Source organism: Pichia kudriavzevii, chromosome 1 (genome assembly GCF_003054445.1).
Source record: "Pichia kudriavzevii chromosome 1, complete sequence".
In the NCBI taxonomy this organism is placed as follows: Eukaryota; Fungi; Ascomycota; class Pichiomycetes; order Pichiales; family Pichiaceae; genus Pichia; species Pichia kudriavzevii.
Genome location: NC_042506.1, coordinates 2,624,334 through 2,644,888, shown reverse-complemented (window position 1 = coordinate 2,644,888; position 20,555 = coordinate 2,624,334). Strand labels below are relative to the sequence as shown.

The following is a 20,555-nucleotide window of genomic DNA, read 5'->3' as shown; positions in this document are numbered from 1 at the left end:
TATCATTCACTATGAATCAAAACACAGGAAAGAATGTCAATAATCATGAACCAAGTGATCGATTGAATACTGGATCTCCCATGAAAGCACCGAATTCAGGGAATCAGAACAATCTTGACGCTGAGTATGATCCTCAACAATTGCAAAGTATTACACAAGATCCCAATTATCAGAATTATAGATCCGACTACCCACAACAAGATCTGCAGCATCAACACCAACAATATGCAGGAATGGATGGTGAACAATTAGGCAATCCTTCTCAGAATCAACAGATGATTCAGTTACAACAGATGCAGCAGCTTCACCTTCAGCAACTCCAACAACTCCAACAATTGCAGCAACCAGCTTATCAATTGCCAAACCAAGGTAATAATAGCCAGAATTTGTTCACTCCGACTTCCTTTTTACCGTTGATGAACACAGTAAACCCTTATATGAGTGCACCTGTTTCAATGTATCTAAATGGTATGTTATCCTCAAATTCTACCCCATCGGAAAGTGGTACAAAGCTTCAAAGATCTGAGAGTGAGCCACAGGATCATGAAGGTGATGAACAACTTTCAGGTGATAACCAAGAAAAGTTCATGCAAAAACTGAGCTTACAGCAAATACATCAACTTCAACAATTACATGCACAACAGGTTCTACAAATTCAGCAGCTTCTACAGTTTCAGAAGATCCAACAAGCACAGCAACTGCAACAATTAAACGAATCATTGAATGAATCACTAGATGTACATTCTGATCCTAGTGTGATAGTGAACCAGGACCAGGCGACACAAGCCGGAACTCTAAGGAATAGCAATGTGCAGACTAATAACCAGTCCTTGAACGTTCCTCAATTACAGCAGCTGCAACAAGTGCAACAACTTCAACAACTTCAACAGTTGCAACAATATCAGCAATACCAAAAGCTGCAAAAGCTTCAACAACTCCAGCAAATGAATATGCTTCAACAACAGAACGTAATTCCGCTTCCGCAAAGTTTTTCAACAGATGAAAAGACACAAGTTTCTGTGACACAACCAAATATTGGGACAGCTCATGCATCATCAGTGCAGCAACAACAAACTGACAGACATGGTACCCAGGATAACCGACATTTGGAATCGTCCAATGGGTTTGTCTCATCTCAAGTACACAACCAACAATACAAACCATCGCCTTCATTTTCAGAGCAAACTTTACAATCTAGATCTAGTTCAAATAACTCATTCCAGCCAAATATTGACTCAGCTCAATCGTTTAACAATCAGATTTATTCGTCCTTTAATATACCAGACTTCCTATCACCTTGCTTGAATGGTAATTTTAATTTACCATTAACCATGCCAGTGATACCAACGTTGTTGCCACAAGGTGTGTTTCCGATGATGCCTGATATAAAAAGGCTTCCAAGACGCCATAAACATTCCAAGTCCAAGGATACATCAAATGACCCACTAGCACCAAAGAAGTATAGATGTGCGCATTGTACTTGGTCTTTCTCAAGACCTAGTGACTTAAAAAGGCATTTAAAGTCCCATAGCTTGCCTCAATATCATTGTCCATTTTGGAATCCGAAGTACGCAACATGCCCCCATAAAAGTGGTGGGTCCTTTAACAGATTAGACGTATTAAAGAGACATTTGAAGTTGGTACATTATGAACCTGATGTACCCGGTATGTTTAAAAACGCAACTAGAAAAAAAAATAAAGAAAATGTGGAACAGGTGAAACAAAGTGGCGGGGAAAGCTGTGGCGAAGAATTCCTTGATGAAGGTAACAAAGAAGGTGAACGTGCAGATATGAAAGCGGAGGATGCAGAGTCAGTCGGTGATGGAGGGACCTGCCTTTCGTGTAATACACATTTTGATCACGCCAAAGACTTTATTACGCACGTTCCAGAATGTGCTGAGACCACCCCAATGAAGAAATGGAAATACAAGAAAAATGGTGTAATCGCATATGCCTGTAAACTGAAGGATAAAGATCCGGTCAATGGAGTAGTGGAACTAAGTGATGAACTGCAGGAAAAACCACCCGTTTATAGTTCGAGGCCTCAAATTGCTTCACCAATCCAGGTTTTGGATACATCCGTCAACAGAAGCAACACTGATGAAGATGATAAGAAGTTTATATCTGTGAATGACCTGGACAATAAACCTGAGGTTATGACTGAAGCACTCAATAGGAAACGTGGTCGTCCGAAGAAAACCAAATCAAATACTTAGATCCTCCAGATCTTCATGCATCCGTATATACTTCGGCTTGTAACATCGTACTCAATGTTAGTTAACGCATGTTCTATGCTTTTAGAACCTTTTAATATACAAATTTTTATATGTAGCTATCAAATAGTGAATCTAGCCTCTTTATTTATATTCGCTGTATGATGGGATATCTAAATGGAAATGTGGTAAATTTGTGCCAAATACCGGGTATAAAATTCCATTATCACCAAAAGAGGTAGTAACATACCTATCAATTACGATTCCGCTTTCTAAGTCACCCAAATGACTCTCATTTTCGCTCTCATAAAACCTGTCTTCTTCAATATCCACCTCAATCTCATTATTTTCAACATGCGGATGTTTTGGATCTTCGGATTCAACGACTTTGCCACCAAAGCCGGCACTAACCAATCCACGAATCACCCATGGGTTGATGATTCCAGAGAAATGTACTTCAAATTCAGAATTAGTAAATAAACTGATTGCTTTTCTCAAATCAATTAGCGATTGGATTGAAGTTGCATCAGTTGCAACTACTTGAGAAAAATCTAAATGCAGAACTTTTAGCAATGGCTTCAAAGAGTTTTCATTCATTGCGTGATTGCTGTCCTGTTGTCCTTGACATTCTTTATCATTCTCAGTACTGTCCCAGAACTTCAGAGATTTGAAGTTCCAGTTTAGTTTTCTGACTTCGTGAATATTATTCCATCTAACATTGTCTTGATCAACAGCAGAACGCATATTTTCTTTGATGTAATCTAGTATGGCATCACATTGTGACGAACTATTGGGGTAGACAAAACTTTCACTCATTCTGTAAACTACAACGCCCGGGGGCGGTTGTTCAATTTCTACGTGTTGATTCACATATCGGGTGTGAACTTTGCTAGGATTCTGAATCTTCTGAGATAACTGGCTATTTTTTAGGGGAACCCATCTATAGTTATAAGAAACAATATTTCTTTCAAGTAATTGTGTTGTTTCATTAACGTTTCCTTTCAACACGCTGTTCGTACTTATGTAAGAATCAGCCATTGAGATCAAACCAGAATTCAGGAAAGCCTTTTCGTTGTTACCGACACCTTCACCTTCATTAACACCAAGCATTTTTTCGTCCTTAACAATTGTTGGATTGACAATTTCAACAATTTTGATCCTACCCATAAAGGTACCATTCGCCCAACACATTCTCCAAATGATCATAGCACATGAAGAGCACATAGCCCAGTAGATCCCATATTCAATCGATGAGAAAACAGAAACGAAAACACCTACAAGGAAAATGCCACAATCCACAGGCTGAATCAAGTACATTTTCCAAGTTGATTTCCAGGATGCCATTAGGTCACTGACTGCATGAATAATAATTGCACATAATGTGGCTTTTGGGATATAATAGAAAGCACTAGTGAAACAGTAAATAGCTAGTAAAACACAAAAGCCCGCAAAAATCGATGCAAATGGTGTTTTGACCCCACACTTGGAGGCTAGGGCTGTTCTTGAAAATGACCCTGTAGCGGGATAAGCATTAAAAAAAGTTCCAATCAAATTGGTAACACCAATGGCAATGAACTCTTGATTTGGATCAATTTTATAATCATGTAACCGACCAAAAGATTTTGCAATTGAAATGTGCTCCAATACGAGGACAATTGTCGCAACAGGTAAGTCTGGTCCGATCCTGGATGCCAAGTTAGCTGGTGGATGGAAAACACCCAAGTTTTGGAAGCCACTCCTCACATGACCCGTGATACTAAATGGAGGGTTTTCCTTATCATGTCTAACAATCAAATATGAGATCAAGGTTGAGAAGATAATTACAATTGCAGTTCTAACATTCAGAATATAGGTCCAAAACAAGGAGCGTTTTGAATCTCTCTTAATCATATAAGAGGACAAATACTTCCAAAGGTATAAGATGAATAACGCAACCAGTCCGAAAGCAGCATCAACATTGGTATCTTTTAAGTGTTTCAAGAAATGGATGATAATCAAGTAAGGAGCATCATGGTTGTTGACTTCTTTGGAGAATCCCATTAAGCCGGGCAATTGAGAAGAAATAATGTTGAACGAGGAACCTGTAGTGAATGCCATGACAGCAGGCAAGGGAATCAATTCAACCAAGAATCCTAGTTTTAATAGACCGACTCCCAAAGTTATAGCACCAGATAGTAACGCAACTGTGATTGCAATTTCGGGAGCAGAATATTCGTCACCATATTTTTCCTGGATTCTTTGGATGATCTTTGAAACTTCCAAACTCATAACGGCAACGGGACCAATTGAAACGTCTTTAGAGGTGGCAAAAATTGAATACATGATCAATCCGATGAACGAGGAATAGAGACCATACTCCGGAGCTAGACCTGCTAATTTTGCATAAGACATTGCCTGGGGGATCAAAACAATAGCAACCGATACACCGGTGATGAAATCAGATAAGATCCACTTTGGTTGTGATGGGTAGTAGCCGATCCATTTGAAAATCGGGAACAGATTGAAAAGGTATCTTTTTGATTTATCTATTGGATCACTAACTAAGTTTTTCACGTAGTCTTGAGGTTCAATGATTTTTTCATTGTATTCTGGTATTATGAAGTTTTGAATTGGATTGGAAGGAATGGTTTCATATCTAGGAGCAATGGTGTCGTCTGTTTGAGGAGAAAACGAATCCCTGTTGAACCTATCATAATTGTTGGTATAATTTATATTTTGAAATTCATCCAGGGCGTTGGAGTCCTGTTCGGAAATTCGATCAAGAGCATTCTCATTGTGGGTATTATTATTACTTGTACTATTTTTACCTCTCTTAAATATGCTCTTCATTTCCAATTGTGTTATATACAAACAGCTACAGTAATTACAAAGTAGGTAAGCCACCACAAACTGTGGTCGAGAAGTTCAAGTGAGGCTTCACTTGGTACTTAAGGCGCCTATCCTGCTGAGTAATAACATCTGCAAAAGGTGTTGGTAATAACTAGTGTAACCGGTTCAGCCCTTTAAGGAATGCGGCCACACTTCCCCATTCGGAAAATGTGGCAGTTTGTGATATCGAATGACACAAAGTCACGTGCGAACATTTATTTGTAAGGGCGGAAATGGATGAGGAAAAAAAAAAAAGTTCATGTATATATTCATAGACATAGATATCTTTTATCGCCTTGATGATCAATTATAGTTGGGACATTGCCTCTTCTAGAAGAACAGCACAAACAAGACAGTCTTTGAAAGTGTTGTAAAGGGGTGTTGGTGCTAGTCTGATGACGTTGGGACGTCTCTCGTCACAGATGGTTCCTCTCTCGTTCATGTACTTGAACACCGCCATCATAACGTCACTAGTTGGCCCCTTAAAGAGCAGACTGAGCTGTGCTCCACGCTGTAGTGGATCACCTGGAGTGATAATAATAAAGTGGGTTTCGCTGTTGCCGATTCTATTTGACTCGGAGATACTCTTGTAATACCTACTAGTTTTCAAACATTTCTCCAAGAAGTTAGTTAACTCAATAGATTTTGCTCGTAACTCGCCAATACCACCGGCTTTGGCAAAAATGTCCAACGAAGAATTCAGTGCAGCGCAATCGATTACACTTGGGTTACTTTGCCTGAAGCCCAAGGCACTTTCAATTGGATTGAATTTCTCTAGCATTTGGAACCTGCTACCAGCATCGTTTCCCCACCATCCTGCCAACCTAGCCTTACCATTGACACCGTCTCCATGAGAATGTTTCTCATTGACAAATATCCCACCAATTCCGCCGGGTCCGGAATTCAAATATTTGTAACTACACCATGCAGCGAAATCGACATCCCACTCATGTAGCTTAAGATCAGCGTTACCAGCGGCATGTGCCAAATCCCAACCAACAATACATCCTTTCTCGTGGCCTTTGGCAGTAATCTCCTTGATTTGGAAGTATTGTCCACTATAATATTGGATACCTGAAAAACATACAAGGGCGACTTTATCACCTTCCTTATCCAAATACTGCAAAATTTGTTCTGTAGACAAATGATATTCTCCGTCTTCTGGCGAGAGCTGAACAAGTGTCTTAGACGGATCAAGACCTTTCAATTTAGCCAAATTATACAATGCATAGTAATCAGATGGGAATGCACCTTTCTCAAATAGAATTTTGGTTCTACCACTAGCAACATCGGGGTTGTAGAAGCTTATCAATAAGGAATTCAAATCCATAGTCAAAGTTCCCATAATTGCCACTTCATTTTCATTTGCACCAACTAGCTTGGCCAATTTAGGTACTAGCGGTAAATCGACATCTACCCAATCGGTTGTGATTTCATTCCTGAAATGTGATTCAACGCCTCTAGCAGACCATGCGTCTAGTTCTCTATTCACATACTCTCTTGTCTGTAAGGGCATGAGACCAAGAGAGTTGCCACATAGGTAATTTACTTTAGTTTGAGGATCCAATTCGGTATTCTTCTCAGCCAATCCCATGGATTTCAACGTTGGAAAAGCAAAGAGAGCATTGTATACAGGATATACACTGTCCAAGTGTGTGGCAGTTTCTTCCAACTCTTGCAAGCCACTCAACATATCGGTGTTAGTCAACAGACACCATTGAAGTAGAGCACGTTCACCCAAGGACATAATTTCACAACATCTCATAAACAGCGACGTCATGGAGAGAATATTTCCGCGAATCCCCCACTAATTCGACGCACAGATTGCTGTTTGGTTTTGTCGATTAGATTTTCCTGCACAAGTTTCCAAAAAACACAAGGACCATCTAAAGTCACAACTACCATAGGAAGAAATATCGCTTGATAAAACTATAAAAGGCAAGTATTAGCACTTAGGGTATTGGACAAAAAAACTGAAAGATGTCTACCGACCAAGATTTTGTGCGTTCGAATATTTTTGGTACTGTCTTTGAGACAACAACTCGATACTCTGATTTAAATCCAATTGGAATGGGCGCATTTGGACTAGTTTGTTCTGCTAAGGATAAACTAACAAATCAAAATGTTGCAATTAAAAAAGTGATGAAACCTTTTTCCACTCCGGTGTTGGCGAAAAGGACTTATAGAGAGCTAAAATTGTTAAATCATTTAAGACACGAAAACCTTATATCATTGGAGGATATCTTTTTATCACCATTAGAAGATATTTATTTTGTTACAGATTTACAAGGTACGGATTTACATAGATTGCTGACCTCCAGACCATTGGAAAAACAGTTTGTTCAATATTTTCTCTACCAGATTTTACGTGGTTTAAAGTATGTTCATTCAGCTGGTGTTATTCATAGAGATTTAAAGCCTTCAAACATTTTGGTTAACGAAAACTGTGATTTGAAGATTTGCGACTTTGGTTTAGCTCGTGTTCAGGACCCTCAAATGACAGGCTATGTCTCAACAAGATATTACAGAGCTCCCGAGATTATGCTAACTTGGCAAAAATACGATACCGAGGTTGATATTTGGTCTGTTGGCTGTATCTTTGCTGAAATGATAGAGGGCAAGCCATTGTTCCCAGGTAAGGATCATGTTCATCAGTTTTCTATTATTACTGAATTATTGGGATCTCCACCACCAGATGTTATCGATACAATTTGTTCTGAGAATACGTTGAAGTTTGTCCAGTCATTACCGCACAAGGAAGCAGTGCCTTTTACCGAACGATTCAAAGGTGTCGACCCTGATGCAATTGACTTGTTATCTAAAATGTTGGTTTTTGATCCAAGAAAAAGGATCACGGCGGCGGAAGCATTGGCACATCCTTATTTAGCTCCATATCATGATCCAAGTGATGAGCCGGTCAGTGAGGAGAAATTCGATTGGTCTTTCAACAATGCTGACTTGCCAATCGAAAACTGGAAAATTATGATGTATTCTGAAATTCTAGACTTCCATGAAATTGAAGGTGCTGGTACTTTTGACAATGCCAACCTACAGCAATATGAAAACCACATATTAGAGCAACAACAAATACAGGGTCAAAATAATATCAATCAGCACCACGAGCACCAACAACAACAGCAATAATAACTGAATTTTTAATATATTTATATCCGACTTTGTAATTCAATAACTTGTTTAATCTTTTCTTAGACCCCAAAATATGTTGAGAAAGAAATGTTTGTTTATTGAACTCTATCATTGATGCCGACATAATAGTGCTAATTCATCATGGTCAAGGTACTCAAATAGTAAAGCAGCAGATTCCACAAACCTTCTTCATAATGCCTTAGCTGTGCTCCTTAGTCTCATCTTTTTAATTTCCAGAAATTATTGGTAGTTCTAACTCGAGATCAAATAATAATCAGTGCGTTTAGAGCGGCTCCCATCTATGTTGCTTTAGCGATAACTTTACTTGACAAAAAATAACAAGATATTAACTACTAAACGTACCGAAGATATAAAAAGCTAGGTAGCAGCAGAAAAGATATCTGAAAAAAACTTTAACAATGGCATGAAAAGGTGTAACCAGCACCAGATAATGGACAACAGAATTGAAATTTGAATGGAAATATAACATAGTTATGCTAGAAGATGCAAGAAATGAAAAAGATAAAGATAAAGCAAGTAAAGATAAACTATGGAGAAGCTTTCTTGTTAGGATCTTTTCGACAAATAGTCTATCTTATCAGCCACAAACTTTGTTTTCAATTCTTCGAATAGCTCACGACTCTGTGTGAAATCGGAGCTTGATTTGAATTGCTTAAAAAAGCAATCAGCCTTAACAAACAGCAATTTCTCCATTGTTTCAATGTCCATACTATTTTCTGTAGTTGAAGGGGTTTCCACGCCCATATCAGGTTTGATTGGTAGCTTTAGCCGATCCACCACCGACTGCTGGTTTAATGGATTTAAATTAGTTCCGTCAAATTTGAGGTGGTCCATTCTGTTGTAAGGTTGGGGACAATCATATGGGTTTCTAAAACTTGCTGGAGCAACATTTGGGTGATTTGCAATAGAGGTATTAGTGAGTATAGGTAATGAAGGGTGTGAAAATGTTTCTGGTTTCGTATAATTCAATCCCGTTGAATAATTTTGGAAATGTGATGATGAGGGGACGCCTTGTTGTTGTGGTTGGTGTTGTGGTGGCAATTTGAGGTAAGGGTTTACTGACAAGTCATCTGAGTTTCTTTGGAAGCTATTGCGATTGATCATTGGGGTAGGCAACAAATCAAACTGGAAAGAATTTCGACTCCTCTTAAATGAGTCTTCCGATAAAAGCGGCGAAGTCACTGTAGTGTCAATGGAGTTATAAGGACGTTTTAGAGTTGCAATACCATTAGAAAAATGAATGTTTTAATTTTCCTTGCTTTGCACATTGTTATTGTTGCTATTGGCGTTATTGTTAGTGATGATGGATTTGTCATTATTATTATTGCTGTTATTATTTGTATCACCATACGATTCAGTTGCATAACGTGAATGTATTGAATCTCCAACAATGGACTCATTCTCATCCACACCTAAGGTTTTATTTTTCGTTATCTTCAATCCGAGTCGTTTCTTAAAGTTGGCCAACCACCCATGACTGAAGGATTCAACACGTTTGGGATCACTCACCCCGTATTTTTTCGCATATTCTGCCCAGTATTTCCGTAGAATGCTTTCATTGATTGGCAACTTTTCTCTCAATCGCTGCGCAACAACCTTGGACATGGCATCATTGATCTGGGCATATTTGAAGGTTCCCTTTCTCTTTGAATGCTTGACATTGTTACTGATTCCAAAGGGCTCCTTCATGGAATCGTTGTATCTCTTCCGTAGTTCGTCTTCCTGTCTAATCCACGCACTCAAACTCGATGTGGAAATCGAGTACTTGTCCTTGAAATGCTCCACGGTTTCGTTTTGCGGCCGATTCGAACTCCTAAAGTAGTCAATGATCATGATCTTCTCCTCTAGCGTGGTACGGTTGGTCTTTTTCTCGGTCATTGCAACGCAGTACACTTGGAATGCAGATGGAAATAGTCAGCACTGGTCTGTGTGTGTGTGTGTGTATGAAACTTAGCTTAATGGGAGAAATATATAGTAGAATAAGAGAATGGACAAAATACAACCCAATAGAACCTATACACAAGCTTCAATAGTAAAAATGGAATGAAAGAGAAAGGGCCAGGATATATAGTGTACAACCTCAAAATTTAAGAAAACGGGACAGAGAATAATACAAACAGGAAAAGGCAAGGACCCTGAAAACCCTGACTTTTCCCACTGACTTTTGATGATCCACTGACACCACCTAAATGGCCCCCCAATGCAAGAAAGTGGCCGCGAATTTGGAAATTACTCCTCCTGATACGAGGGGGCGGTCATTTCCTGGTGCGAAAGCCAAAATGTGCCAAGTTGATCCAATGAGAGAACTAAGCCTCTCACCAAAAGGGGCGATAGGACATTGAATGGACATTAATAACATGTTGTTGCAATTGTCACTTATTACCATTGTCACTTATTACCATTGTCGCATATCGGAATGTTTCCCCCATTGGTCTCAGGAGGTCTTTCCTGTTATATTCCCCCCCCCCCCCAGTCCACGTGGGAAGAGTTTACAATTCTTGAAATTTGCTCATTGTGTCAGAATCCTTGTGTTTATTATTATAGAGACAACTTTTTAGTGGGGGGAGGGGGAAGGGGAAGGAAAGTCTTTTACCGCGGAGTTAGCGGAACTCACATTGGCTCGGCAGAGAGATCGGGGAGAATCTTGAATCGCTGTCCCCTCCAATCGATACGGCTCCCACAGATGGCCTGTACCCAAATGGGGAGGGCCAAAACCTCCCTTAATGTCCAAAAGGTGAAATACCGAAGAAGATGGAATCGTCTCTCCCCATCGAGAACTCCATTGGAGAGCCTATAGAGTGCTCGAAACTGTATATAGTCAACGAATGCCCACAGAGCCATATGAACGACAAACCATCGCCACAGAATGGCGTATCTATGGTGGAGGAGTACGTTGATGCTGAAACTGCCCAAAACACCACTGACAAGACTCTCCGTAGCAGGCTCAATCAAGGTGGCAGCAAGAACCATGTATTTCCGTACCCTCAACCATCTCACTCGACGGGCAATGTAGTCCCGGACACTGTTTTGGCCGCCAATTGGCTGTAAAACAATGTCTCGGCTCATCCCAGCACACCCGTCAACGCCGTCCCAGAGGGCTATTGCAATCATGTTGTCCTCACCAATATATTTGGCAAAATGTTTGAACCCATCTCCCTCCTCGACGTGTGTGTTGGTGATTCTTGAAACGGCTGAATCCAAATCAGATCTTCTGTATAAATTGGACTTACCATTCACACATGGCGCAGGCTGTACTCGATTGAGTGCAACGTAGAACTTCCCATGTGATGTTGACATAAACATCTCATCCAATTTAGACCCCCAGTTCGTCATATGCTTACTTGTTGAAATAACTATTGGAACATGCGTAACCAGCTTGACCTTCTTCTTAGAACCAAGCAAAGTGGGGATTCCACTTCCATTGTTGAGGTTGTTCTGTAAAGTGTACACACTTCTCTTCAAAGTTTGTGGATAGGTGTAAACATTCGAATCTAACACCCAGATAATATCGTACTTGGCTGCCTTGTATCCCTTGTGTAAATTGTTCACCTTCGGATTGGGCCCAAAATTGTCCAAATGATCTTGGTCTTTATCCACTAGCAGCTTTGCATCAGTCTCCGGATACTTGCTGATGAGTTTCCTAATTATTGGGATTCCTGGATCGGTCGAGGATTGCACACAAAAGACAATCTCGATTTTACTCTTGAGATAGTCTTGTTTGAAGCTCGATTCCAAACACCATTCCATTTGCGGATCTATCCCCTTAATAGGCCTCAAAATAGTGACACCCTCTAAGGCAGAGTTATTGATCGCATTTTCTAGCTCTCTCTGAGAGTCCCTATTGAAATATTTCAATATTTGTATGAATCCTGTCAAGACCAATATCAAAACAACGCAATAGAGTATCAATATCGGAACAACCAACAACTGGGCAAAAGTGAGTCCCTCATGGTAGCCTGGGCGGAGAGGCATCTCGTTATCGATGTCAATTGGCCAATGAATCAGAGAGTTGTTGTAAAAAGTACGGAATAAATTTAGGTTTTCTTCAAGTTTCGGTTCTCTGAAATTTTCACTTGCTCAATTCCCAAAAAAACGGGGAACTTTTTGTTTGCGGCTTTTTTTTTCTTCTCCCTGGATTCGGCTTTTCTGTGTTTGACACATTGGCGATTCCGGGATACGTAGGGGGAAGATCATCGGCTGGGAATTGACAGTTTTGAGTCATTTCTATAAACGGTATTTATGTTACGGCTATTCTATATTATTCAAAGCAATTGGAATCTTACTCTCTATTCTCACAAGAGTGGAGAAGGATACACCTTTCTCCTTATCATATGATCTTGAAAGGACCCTTACTCGTTCCGGTAGTATCATCTCCCAATACACCTTACTTGCGCAATGGGTCTTCACTTTGAAGGAACCGATATTATCCAAAATAATTTCATAATCGTTACCTTCCACTAGATAACGTACCCACTGCTTTTCTTTGATAATACCTTCTTTGCTGGCTAGTTTCTCTTGTATTTCAGAAAAACACATCGGTTTAATAGATCCTGGCATATTTCTACCAACTTTCACGCTGATACTTTGCACTTGGCTATCCTTAGTCCACGGTTTTAAATATACAAGTTTGCCAATAGAAAAACCTGTATTGTTGACATTTGGCTTCCCAGTGTACTGGGAAAAACGAGGACATAGACGCAGCTGTTTTACTTTCGGTGCTTTCCAATCTTTCTTGATTTGCAACAAAACAGCCCCCCATTTATTCACATGCCCCCAAATTCCACCATTTTTCCTCACATAACCGGGCGTATCTACTATCTGTAAACCTGGCGTAGTATAATGGTTGAAAGATGACGAGAATGGGTACGGTTCCGGCTTCACTTTATTGTGATCGGATATGCAGTCAGGATTTGCAGAATTTATTGATTCACTTGTAGTTCTTAGTATATCTTTGACCAAGGAAGTTTTGCCCGTATTTGTTTGACCAATCACATACATGCTTGAATTCTCCGAATAATCAAAGTCTATTGATTCCATTATAGATGGAACGGTCCATGGTAGTTTTGCAGAATAGAGGTGAAGGTTGGATATGTGAACCTTGTACTTTTTCAAGGGCCTAAACATTTCTTCACTGTTGGGATATGTCTCAAATAATGAGGTAACGTCAACGCTTTCGTCCTTAATTTTGACATCACGGAAGAACCCCAGGTAAGTATTTAAATCGTTTAAATATCTCATCTTTACTATTTCCACGTTTTGTTGTGAAACTTTTGCAACACCATGATAACTGCAGATTTGGTCGGCATCTGTAAGTACCCAATGTACATTGTTTAGATCAATTCCTTTCCAAACTAGAGTCGGTAGGATCCGTTGATGTATTCCTAATGGGAAATCTCTTTGTGAAACACAGATAAAAACATTACAGTTTTCATTACTAGAATGATTGGACAAATCCGGTGATTCTGAACTATTTGTATTATAATTATTGCGTACTTTCAACGTTGGTAAGAAACTTAAAACTGAATCGAGTGTTCGTGGTCCAGAATTAATATCTGATTTGTCATACTTGACAACTTTCAGAAGAGTTCGAATAGGTCTTGGTTGGTATTTTAGCTGTAGCGTAGCCAATCTTTTGTTTACCCTAAACGGGACTCTCATTTGCAAGTCTAATCGCCAATGCTAGACGACACCTATATATCGTCTATAATAATTGAGGTGATTTGATACATTGACGAGATTCTCAGATCATGAAAGCGAGCATAGTTTTTTTTTTCACTATACTCATATTTCTTATTATGTAAATCATATACCACTAGATACTAGTCTATTTATACGTAGCGTCGGGAGGTCATTAGTCCTTTATATAAAGCTCAAACACTTCATTTTCAGTTTCATCGGTATACTTATAACCCATGCTATCTAAAAACTTTCTCAACTTATCATCTTCATGTTCCTCAACATCTATACCCGTTAGGACTTTTCCTATATCGTCGCCATGGTTACGATAATGAAATAAGGAAATATTCCACTCCGAACTTAACAGTTCGAGAAATTCATTTAATGCACCATATTTTTCAGGGAACTCAAAATGGACAATTCTCTCTCTAGCTTTGTTTTTGCCTCCGATTAGGTATCTCCCATGTGTTTTAGCCATCTCATTATTAGTCAAATCATATGCCTTGAAACCCATTTCGTTCAACTTCGTTAAAACTTCCTTCAATTCGGTCTCCTTATCTTTAACATTAAAAGAAAGGTAGGTGTCGGTGATTTTAGAGTCACTTGAAACTCTATAAGAGAATTCCGTAACAGATCTAGGATATATGATTGACTGCAATTTTTTCAAAGTACCAGGAACATTTGGAATTTGGACACCAAGGAATACCTCCTTACCCTCACCTAAAACCGCACGCTCTGATACAAATCTGAGACGATCGAAATTCATGTTTGCACCAGACAACACAGGAACATAGGTTTTGTCCGAGTGGTCAATCTCAGGATGGTTTGCAATATACTTCTTCATTCCCGCAACCGGCATCGCACCAGAAGGTTCGACAATTGTCCTGGTGTCTTCGAATATGTCCTTGATAGCAGCACTAATTTCGTCAGTGTTAACATGAACAATTTCATCTATACCAAACTCCTGACAGAGCCTGAAAGTTTCATCGCCAACCATTTTGATGGCTGTGCCATCAGCAAACGAGCCTACTTTTTCGAGTGTTATGGTCTCCCCTGTTTGTAGGGATTGATACATTCCATCAGCGTCAAAAGTTTCAATACCGATTATTTTAACTTCGGGTGCAAACCGTTTGATATAAGTACCAATTCCTGCAAGCATACCTCCACCACCAATACCAATGAAAATGGCAGATAAGCTATTGGACTTAATTTGGCGTAGTAACTCCAGGGCAATTGTACCTTGACCTGCAATTATCAAAGGGTGATCAAATGCAGGAATGGTAGTATAACCGTGTTGGATTGCCAATCTTGTAGACTCTTTTCTTGCGTCATCAAAATCATCACCATAGTAGACGATTTTAGCACCTAATCTCAAAACATTTTCTGATTTAATTGAGGGTGTGCCCATTGGCATGACAATTGTTGCATTGATACCTAGTTTGTTACTTGCATAGGCCACACCTTGTGCATGGTTGCCTGCTGAATATGCAATAACACCCTTTGATTTCTCTTCCTGTGGTAGATTAGCAATCATATTGTATGCGCCCCTTAGTTTAAATGAAAAGACAGGCGATAAATCTTCACGCTTCAAAAAGACTGTAGAGTTTGTCTTCTTTGATAATAATGTAGCACGAGTGATTGGTGTTTCATCCAATAAATCGTACACTTTGCTGCGAAGAATCATTTTTGTATAATCTGGCTTTCCATCTTCTCCTAAATCAGTACCTTTTAGATTAGGATATTTGGATAAAAAATATTCTCTATTCTTTAAAACTAATGTAGAGTTAGTTCTTATTAGCTTTGTTTTTGTCAACCTAATTGGCCCTTTAATGTTAATTGAATGCATTGTGCAATTGTTGAGACGGCCTAGAAATATAACCAATGTACCTGCAAGTTGATAACGAAATCATAATCTCTCTAGCGGACTCCAAAAATAAACAAATTCTCGCCAAGGACATCTAACGCCGAGCCTCCGCCATTGACAAGAAAAAAAAAATAGCGCCGAGAGAAACTATAGTACAATGGGATATATATATTTAATCGGGTATTCGGCACTTACGAGTCTATATGTGAACTTATATAAGGTTAATATTAAAAAGGTCCTTTCTGATGAACATTGTATTTTTATTTACTTAGGATAGAGGTTTATGATTAATCTTTAAGGAATAATTTGAAAACTTCGTTATTGGTTTCATCTGTATACTTGTACCCTAATTTGTTCAAAAATTCTTGGAATCTGTCTTCATCACCTTCAGCAACATCAATACCGGTGAGAACCTTACCGATATCATCACCGTGATTACGGTAATGGAATAAAGTTAAATTCCAATCTGAATTCAACAAGTCTAAGAAAGAGTCTAAGGCACCAGGTCTTTCAGGGAATTCGAAATGGGTTATTTTCTCTCTCAAATTATTCTTACCACCAACTAAATATCTACCGTGGGACTTGGCCATTTCATTATCTGTCAAATCATAAGCTTTGAAACCAAGTTTTTCGATTTTCTCCAACACATCCTTCAATTCCTTGTCCTTATCTTGAACGCTAAAGGAAGTGTAGATATCACCCATTGTAGAATCATTTGGTGCACGGTAAGAAAACTCAGTAACTGATCTTGGATGGATAATTGATTGTAATTTTCTAAAGCTACCAGGAACATTTGGAATTTGGACACCAAGGAATACTTCCTTACCTTCACCTAAAACCGCACGCTCTGATACAAATCTGAGACGATCGAAATTCATGTTTGCACCAGACAACACAGGAACATAGGTTTTGTCCGAGTGGTCAATCTCAGGATGGTTTGCAATATAACGTTTCATTCCCGCCACAGTCATTGCGCCAGAAGGCTCAAGTATAGATCTAGTATCTTCAAAGACATCCTTTATAGCAGCGCTAATTTCATCAGTGTTAACATGAACGATTTCATCAATACCGAATTCCTTGCAAACTCTGAAAGTTTCCTCGCCAACCAGTTTGACAGCGGTACCATCGGCAAACAATCCCACCTTTTCAAGTTTGACTCGTTCACCCTTTTGTAAAGATTGGTACATAGCATCAGCATCGAAGGTTTCAACACCAATGACTTTAACATGTGGGGCAAATCTTTTAATGTAGGCGCCAATACCTGCAATGATACCACCACCGCCAATACCGACAAAGACTGCAGACATTCTATTCGACTTTATTTGACGTAACAATTCCAAAGCAATTGTACCTTGACCCGCAATGACTAATGGGTGATCAAAGGGAGGAATGTTGGTGAATCCAAACTCAGCAGACATTCTATCACACTCGGCCTTAGCACTGTCAAAGTCGTCCCCGTATAAGACGACCCTGGCTCCCATTCTTGATACGTTTTGGAATTTAATTGAAGGGGTAGCCAATGGCATCACAATGGTGGCATTGATACCTAGTTTTTTCGCAGAATAAGCCACACCCTGTGCGTGGTTACCGGCCGAACATGCAATAACACCCTTTGATTTCTCCTCCTTTGACAAATTTGCAATCATATTGTAAGCACCTCTTAATTTGAAGGAGAAAACAGGAGTCAAGTCTTCACGTTTTAAGAAAACATTTGAGTTTGTCTTCTTCGATAACAATGGTGCAGGAGTGCTGGGAGTCTCATCCAAAGCGTCATAGACCCTTGAAGTCAAGATCAATTTGGTGTAATCCGGAGTACCGTCTTCATTTAAGTCTGATTTAGATAAAGTGGGGAATTTTTCCAAAAATCCAGTGGTGGCCGTAGAGTTGAACCTTAGTGCATGTTTAGCATAGACAACACTGGGACGCAGTACAGTCGTTGTAGACATAGTTTTGGTGACAGCCCTGGGTTTTTTTTTCGACCTTCTAAGCAGTAGAATAATTTCTTGGTGTAGTTCTTGACAAATTACTCATTGCATTGCTTTCTATTGCATTTTTCATGTTGAGAGTCCTGCAACGGCAGTTTATATGAAAAAAAAGAAAAAAAAAAGAAAAAAAACGAAAAAAAGAAAGAACAAGGTAGCACGGTAGCACGGTAGCATGGTAGCACAACAATGGTGAGAAATCTTTGTTTTTTAAGAGTTTTCAGCCGTTTGCAATCGCCAATTGGAAGAGACAAGCGGTAGCACGCATGTTGCCCAGTGAAATTCCAGCTTGGCCCCAGAAACGCGGATCTCCCCCCCCGGTCGTTCCGAGTGTTTTCAAGAAACCCGAGTGGGCCCATATTTTTTACACACTTCCTTCCCTTTCCACCCGTTGCAAAGCCCGCGCAAAGGCCGTCGTATATGATAAGTATTTAAAAGGCACCTCGTATCCAAACGATGGAGGGCATGGTTAGGAGGTTCTCCTTTGAAGGATTTCCTGTCAGTTCAAATAGTGTTACAAGTACAAGTACAAGTACAAGTACATAGAAGTGAAATATAGCCGAATACAAAAACAAGAATGAAGTTAGTCAGTGAGGAAGAAATTAGAGCACACACAAGAACTACTCTGATGGGTGGTATCAAGGGTATGGCATTAGGTACTGCCATGTCACTGGGTATCTATGCTTTGGCTCCAAGATACTATCCAAGACTGTTTTCTTTGCCATGGTCCATCAGAACTGCAGTCTTTATTATTCCACCAGTGTTCACCGCTTCCGTCAATGCAGAACTATGCTCCAATGAGTTTGACTATGACATGTATTCCTCAGAAGCTTCTCAGAAACGTATTTTGGCAGAGCACCGTCGTTGGGAGGCGTTATCTCCAACTGAGAAGATTGTCGAAACGCTATCTGCCAAGAAGTATGCAATCATCACTGGTTTATGGGGTGCTTCCATGTGGGGATCCTGGGTTTACGTCAACAGGGATCCTCTGTTAACAAAGACACAGAAGTTCGTCACTGCTAGAATGTACGCTCAATTTCTAACTGTTGGTTTGCTTCTCGCCTCTATTGGTTTGAGCATGTACGAAGAAAACCTGAACAAGAAGAACAAAAAGGTCACCCACAAGGCCGAAGATGAGGCATTGGAGGAAGCTTTGTCTCAACAAAACTAAGTGTTAGCGTTTGTTAATAACTGATAGTCATGGTTTATTGTTTTTAATTGTTTTCTAACTTATTTTTGTATATTGCTTTATAGACGGTTTTTTTTGCCTTTCAATTCTTAATCATGCATACACGTATTGATAATATACATTTTAACAATGAAATACAAACAAATAATAAAATACTGGAAAATATAACATCTCAAATTACACAATAACATAATAACCAAGCAAAATGGTTGGTATCAAAATAACAACTGTAATGATTGCCGCACCTGCTGTATCACCCCTATTTAAATCTAATGCCTTCTGTGTTGGCAATGCTGTTGAATTACCGAAATCAGGGAACCCATCACTTGTTGCACCGTCTTGTAACGTTAGTAATCTCCGTTTCTCTTTAATCATCAAACTTTGTACAACTTCTAGCGATGACATCTGCTCACCCAACCCATAATATTGGTCCCATCCAGGATAAGACCAGTTCATTCCACAAGTATGGTGATCGTAACCACCAACACACGATTGTGCAACCGCCTTGGCTGATGTTTCTAATCTGGAGTATATCTCATCGTAACTATCCGGTACTAATACCGCAGTTAACGCCAACATCCTAGCAAAATAAGCTCTGAATGATCTCTGATCTGTCTTACATGTATGCACTCTCATACACGCACTCTCATACATCACACCGTGCTCGTCAAAGAAGATTTTAGTTCCTTGTACAAAACCCATGACTCTATCATGCCATTTTTGTTCACCTGTGTAATTGTACATATAAGCACAACCACTTATAATCAACGCATAATTGTAAGTCCACAGGTACGGTGTTCTATTTTGACAGTTTGATTCAATATTTGCACCATCATATGCTGCCCATTTGGTTTCATTGATAAATCCAATATCAACCATCCAATCATATGTTCTGTCACACCAATCATGGTAATAGGACTCATTTCCTGTATATCTTAATAATCTTGCACCTAGATGAAATAAACCGGCATTCGAAACAGTATTTTTATAGTCGTAACCATTATTCCAGGGGAAAATTTGCCATCTTAACCCCCCTCCACATGATCCTTCATCCCATCTATTTTTCATTGTGTTGAAAGTTGCAGTTGCTAGCTCAAACCATGAAGGATATTGGGAGCCTGGATTTGTAAAGTTTCTTTCGGCCGCCTGAATTGCAGCAATCCCCCAGAAAACTTGATCATCGTTACCTTCGGTTGTTGTTTGATTCAAGGGCATAAAATTATTATCATCTCCTCTTTGGTATAGTAATGATTGGATAACGACATCGTTATATGTATCATTGTCAAAATAATACCAATAATCAATCATAGATCCAAATGCTCCTCCGGCTTCCCACCAATAGTACGGATGGGTAAACATACCAATTGTTCCACCATAATCTTTACCCCAGTAGTAATCCATCAACCCAGATGCAATCAAGGCACACGCACTATCTATTGAATCGTCTGAAGTAACATCCAAATCAATAGCCTTGACATTATATGAAAATAATGTGACCAACAACGTCGATATCAAACCTAGCTTCATTATGCTTGTCAACAGGAACCAGGTTTACCTCTTAGCAAAAAGCAACAAAAGTCACCAGCTATTTACAC

The 20,555-nt window shown here is 39.4% G+C and overlaps 12 protein-coding genes across 12 annotated transcripts; 3 read left to right on the top strand and 9 right to left on the bottom strand.

Moving 5' to 3' along the window:
* Positions 1-11: 11 nt before the first annotated feature.
* C5L36_0A12040 (uncharacterized protein) lies at positions 12-2,216 on the top strand (the record flags this gene model as incomplete). Its single annotated transcript, XM_029464243.1, has 1 exon — positions 12-2,216. One exon carries the CDS (start codon positions 12-14, stop codon positions 2,214-2,216), a length of 2,205 nt encoding a protein of 734 aa, XP_029320103.1.
* A 141-nt stretch (positions 2,217-2,357) lies between these two features.
* On the bottom strand, positions 2,358-5,042 carry C5L36_0A12030 (uncharacterized protein; the record flags this gene model as incomplete). The annotated part of the gene is made up of 1 exon (XM_029464242.1): positions 2,358-5,042. One exon carries the CDS (start codon positions 5,040-5,042, stop codon positions 2,358-2,360), a length of 2,685 nt encoding a protein of 894 aa, XP_029320102.1.
* A 346-nt stretch (positions 5,043-5,388) lies between these two features.
* On the bottom strand, positions 5,389-6,861 carry C5L36_0A12020 (uncharacterized protein; the record flags this gene model as incomplete). Its single annotated transcript, XM_029464241.1, has 1 exon — positions 5,389-6,861. One exon carries the CDS (start codon positions 6,859-6,861, stop codon positions 5,389-5,391), a length of 1,473 nt encoding a protein of 490 aa, XP_029320101.1.
* A 200-nt stretch (positions 6,862-7,061) lies between these two features.
* On the top strand, positions 7,062-8,225 carry C5L36_0A12010 (uncharacterized protein; the record flags this gene model as incomplete). The annotated part of the gene is made up of 1 exon (XM_029464240.1): positions 7,062-8,225. One exon carries the CDS (start codon positions 7,062-7,064, stop codon positions 8,223-8,225), a length of 1,164 nt encoding a protein of 387 aa, XP_029320100.1.
* Positions 8,226-8,795: 570 nt separating this feature from the next.
* On the bottom strand, positions 8,796-9,353 carry C5L36_0A12000 (uncharacterized protein; the record flags this gene model as incomplete). Its single annotated transcript, XM_029464239.1, has 1 exon — positions 8,796-9,353. One exon carries the CDS (start codon positions 9,351-9,353, stop codon positions 8,796-8,798), a length of 558 nt encoding a protein of 185 aa, XP_029320099.1.
* Positions 9,354-9,494: 141 nt separating this feature from the next.
* C5L36_0A11990 (uncharacterized protein) lies at positions 9,495-10,127 on the bottom strand (the record flags this gene model as incomplete). The annotated part of the gene is made up of 1 exon (XM_029464238.1): positions 9,495-10,127. One exon carries the CDS (start codon positions 10,125-10,127, stop codon positions 9,495-9,497), a length of 633 nt encoding a protein of 210 aa, XP_029320098.1.
* Positions 10,128-10,859: 732 nt separating this feature from the next.
* On the bottom strand, positions 10,860-12,221 carry C5L36_0A11980 (uncharacterized protein; the record flags this gene model as incomplete). The annotated part of the gene is made up of 1 exon (XM_029464237.1): positions 10,860-12,221. One exon carries the CDS (start codon positions 12,219-12,221, stop codon positions 10,860-10,862), a length of 1,362 nt encoding a protein of 453 aa, XP_029320097.1.
* A 276-nt stretch (positions 12,222-12,497) lies between these two features.
* C5L36_0A11970 (uncharacterized protein) lies at positions 12,498-13,907 on the bottom strand (the record flags this gene model as incomplete). Its single annotated transcript, XM_029464236.1, has 1 exon — positions 12,498-13,907. One exon carries the CDS (start codon positions 13,905-13,907, stop codon positions 12,498-12,500), a length of 1,410 nt encoding a protein of 469 aa, XP_029320096.1.
* A 193-nt stretch (positions 13,908-14,100) lies between these two features.
* Positions 14,101-15,771, bottom strand: C5L36_0A11960 (uncharacterized protein; the record flags this gene model as incomplete). The annotated part of the gene is made up of 1 exon (XM_029464235.1): positions 14,101-15,771. The coding sequence occupies one exon, from the start codon at positions 15,769-15,771 to the stop codon at positions 14,101-14,103; it is 1,671 nt and encodes a 556-aa protein (XP_029320095.1).
* A 305-nt stretch (positions 15,772-16,076) lies between these two features.
* Positions 16,077-17,735, bottom strand: C5L36_0A11950 (uncharacterized protein; the record flags this gene model as incomplete). The annotated part of the gene is made up of 1 exon (XM_029464234.1): positions 16,077-17,735. One exon carries the CDS (start codon positions 17,733-17,735, stop codon positions 16,077-16,079), a length of 1,659 nt encoding a protein of 552 aa, XP_029320094.1.
* A 613-nt stretch (positions 17,736-18,348) lies between these two features.
* C5L36_0A11940 (uncharacterized protein) lies at positions 18,349-18,942 on the top strand (the record flags this gene model as incomplete). Its single annotated transcript, XM_029464233.1, has 1 exon — positions 18,349-18,942. The coding sequence occupies one exon, from the start codon at positions 18,349-18,351 to the stop codon at positions 18,940-18,942; it is 594 nt and encodes a 197-aa protein (XP_029320093.1).
* Positions 18,943-19,137: 195 nt separating this feature from the next.
* Positions 19,138-20,487, bottom strand: C5L36_0A11930 (uncharacterized protein; the record flags this gene model as incomplete). The annotated part of the gene is made up of 1 exon (XM_029464232.1): positions 19,138-20,487. The coding sequence occupies one exon, from the start codon at positions 20,485-20,487 to the stop codon at positions 19,138-19,140; it is 1,350 nt and encodes a 449-aa protein (XP_029320092.1).
* Positions 20,488-20,555: the final 68 nt, after the last annotated feature.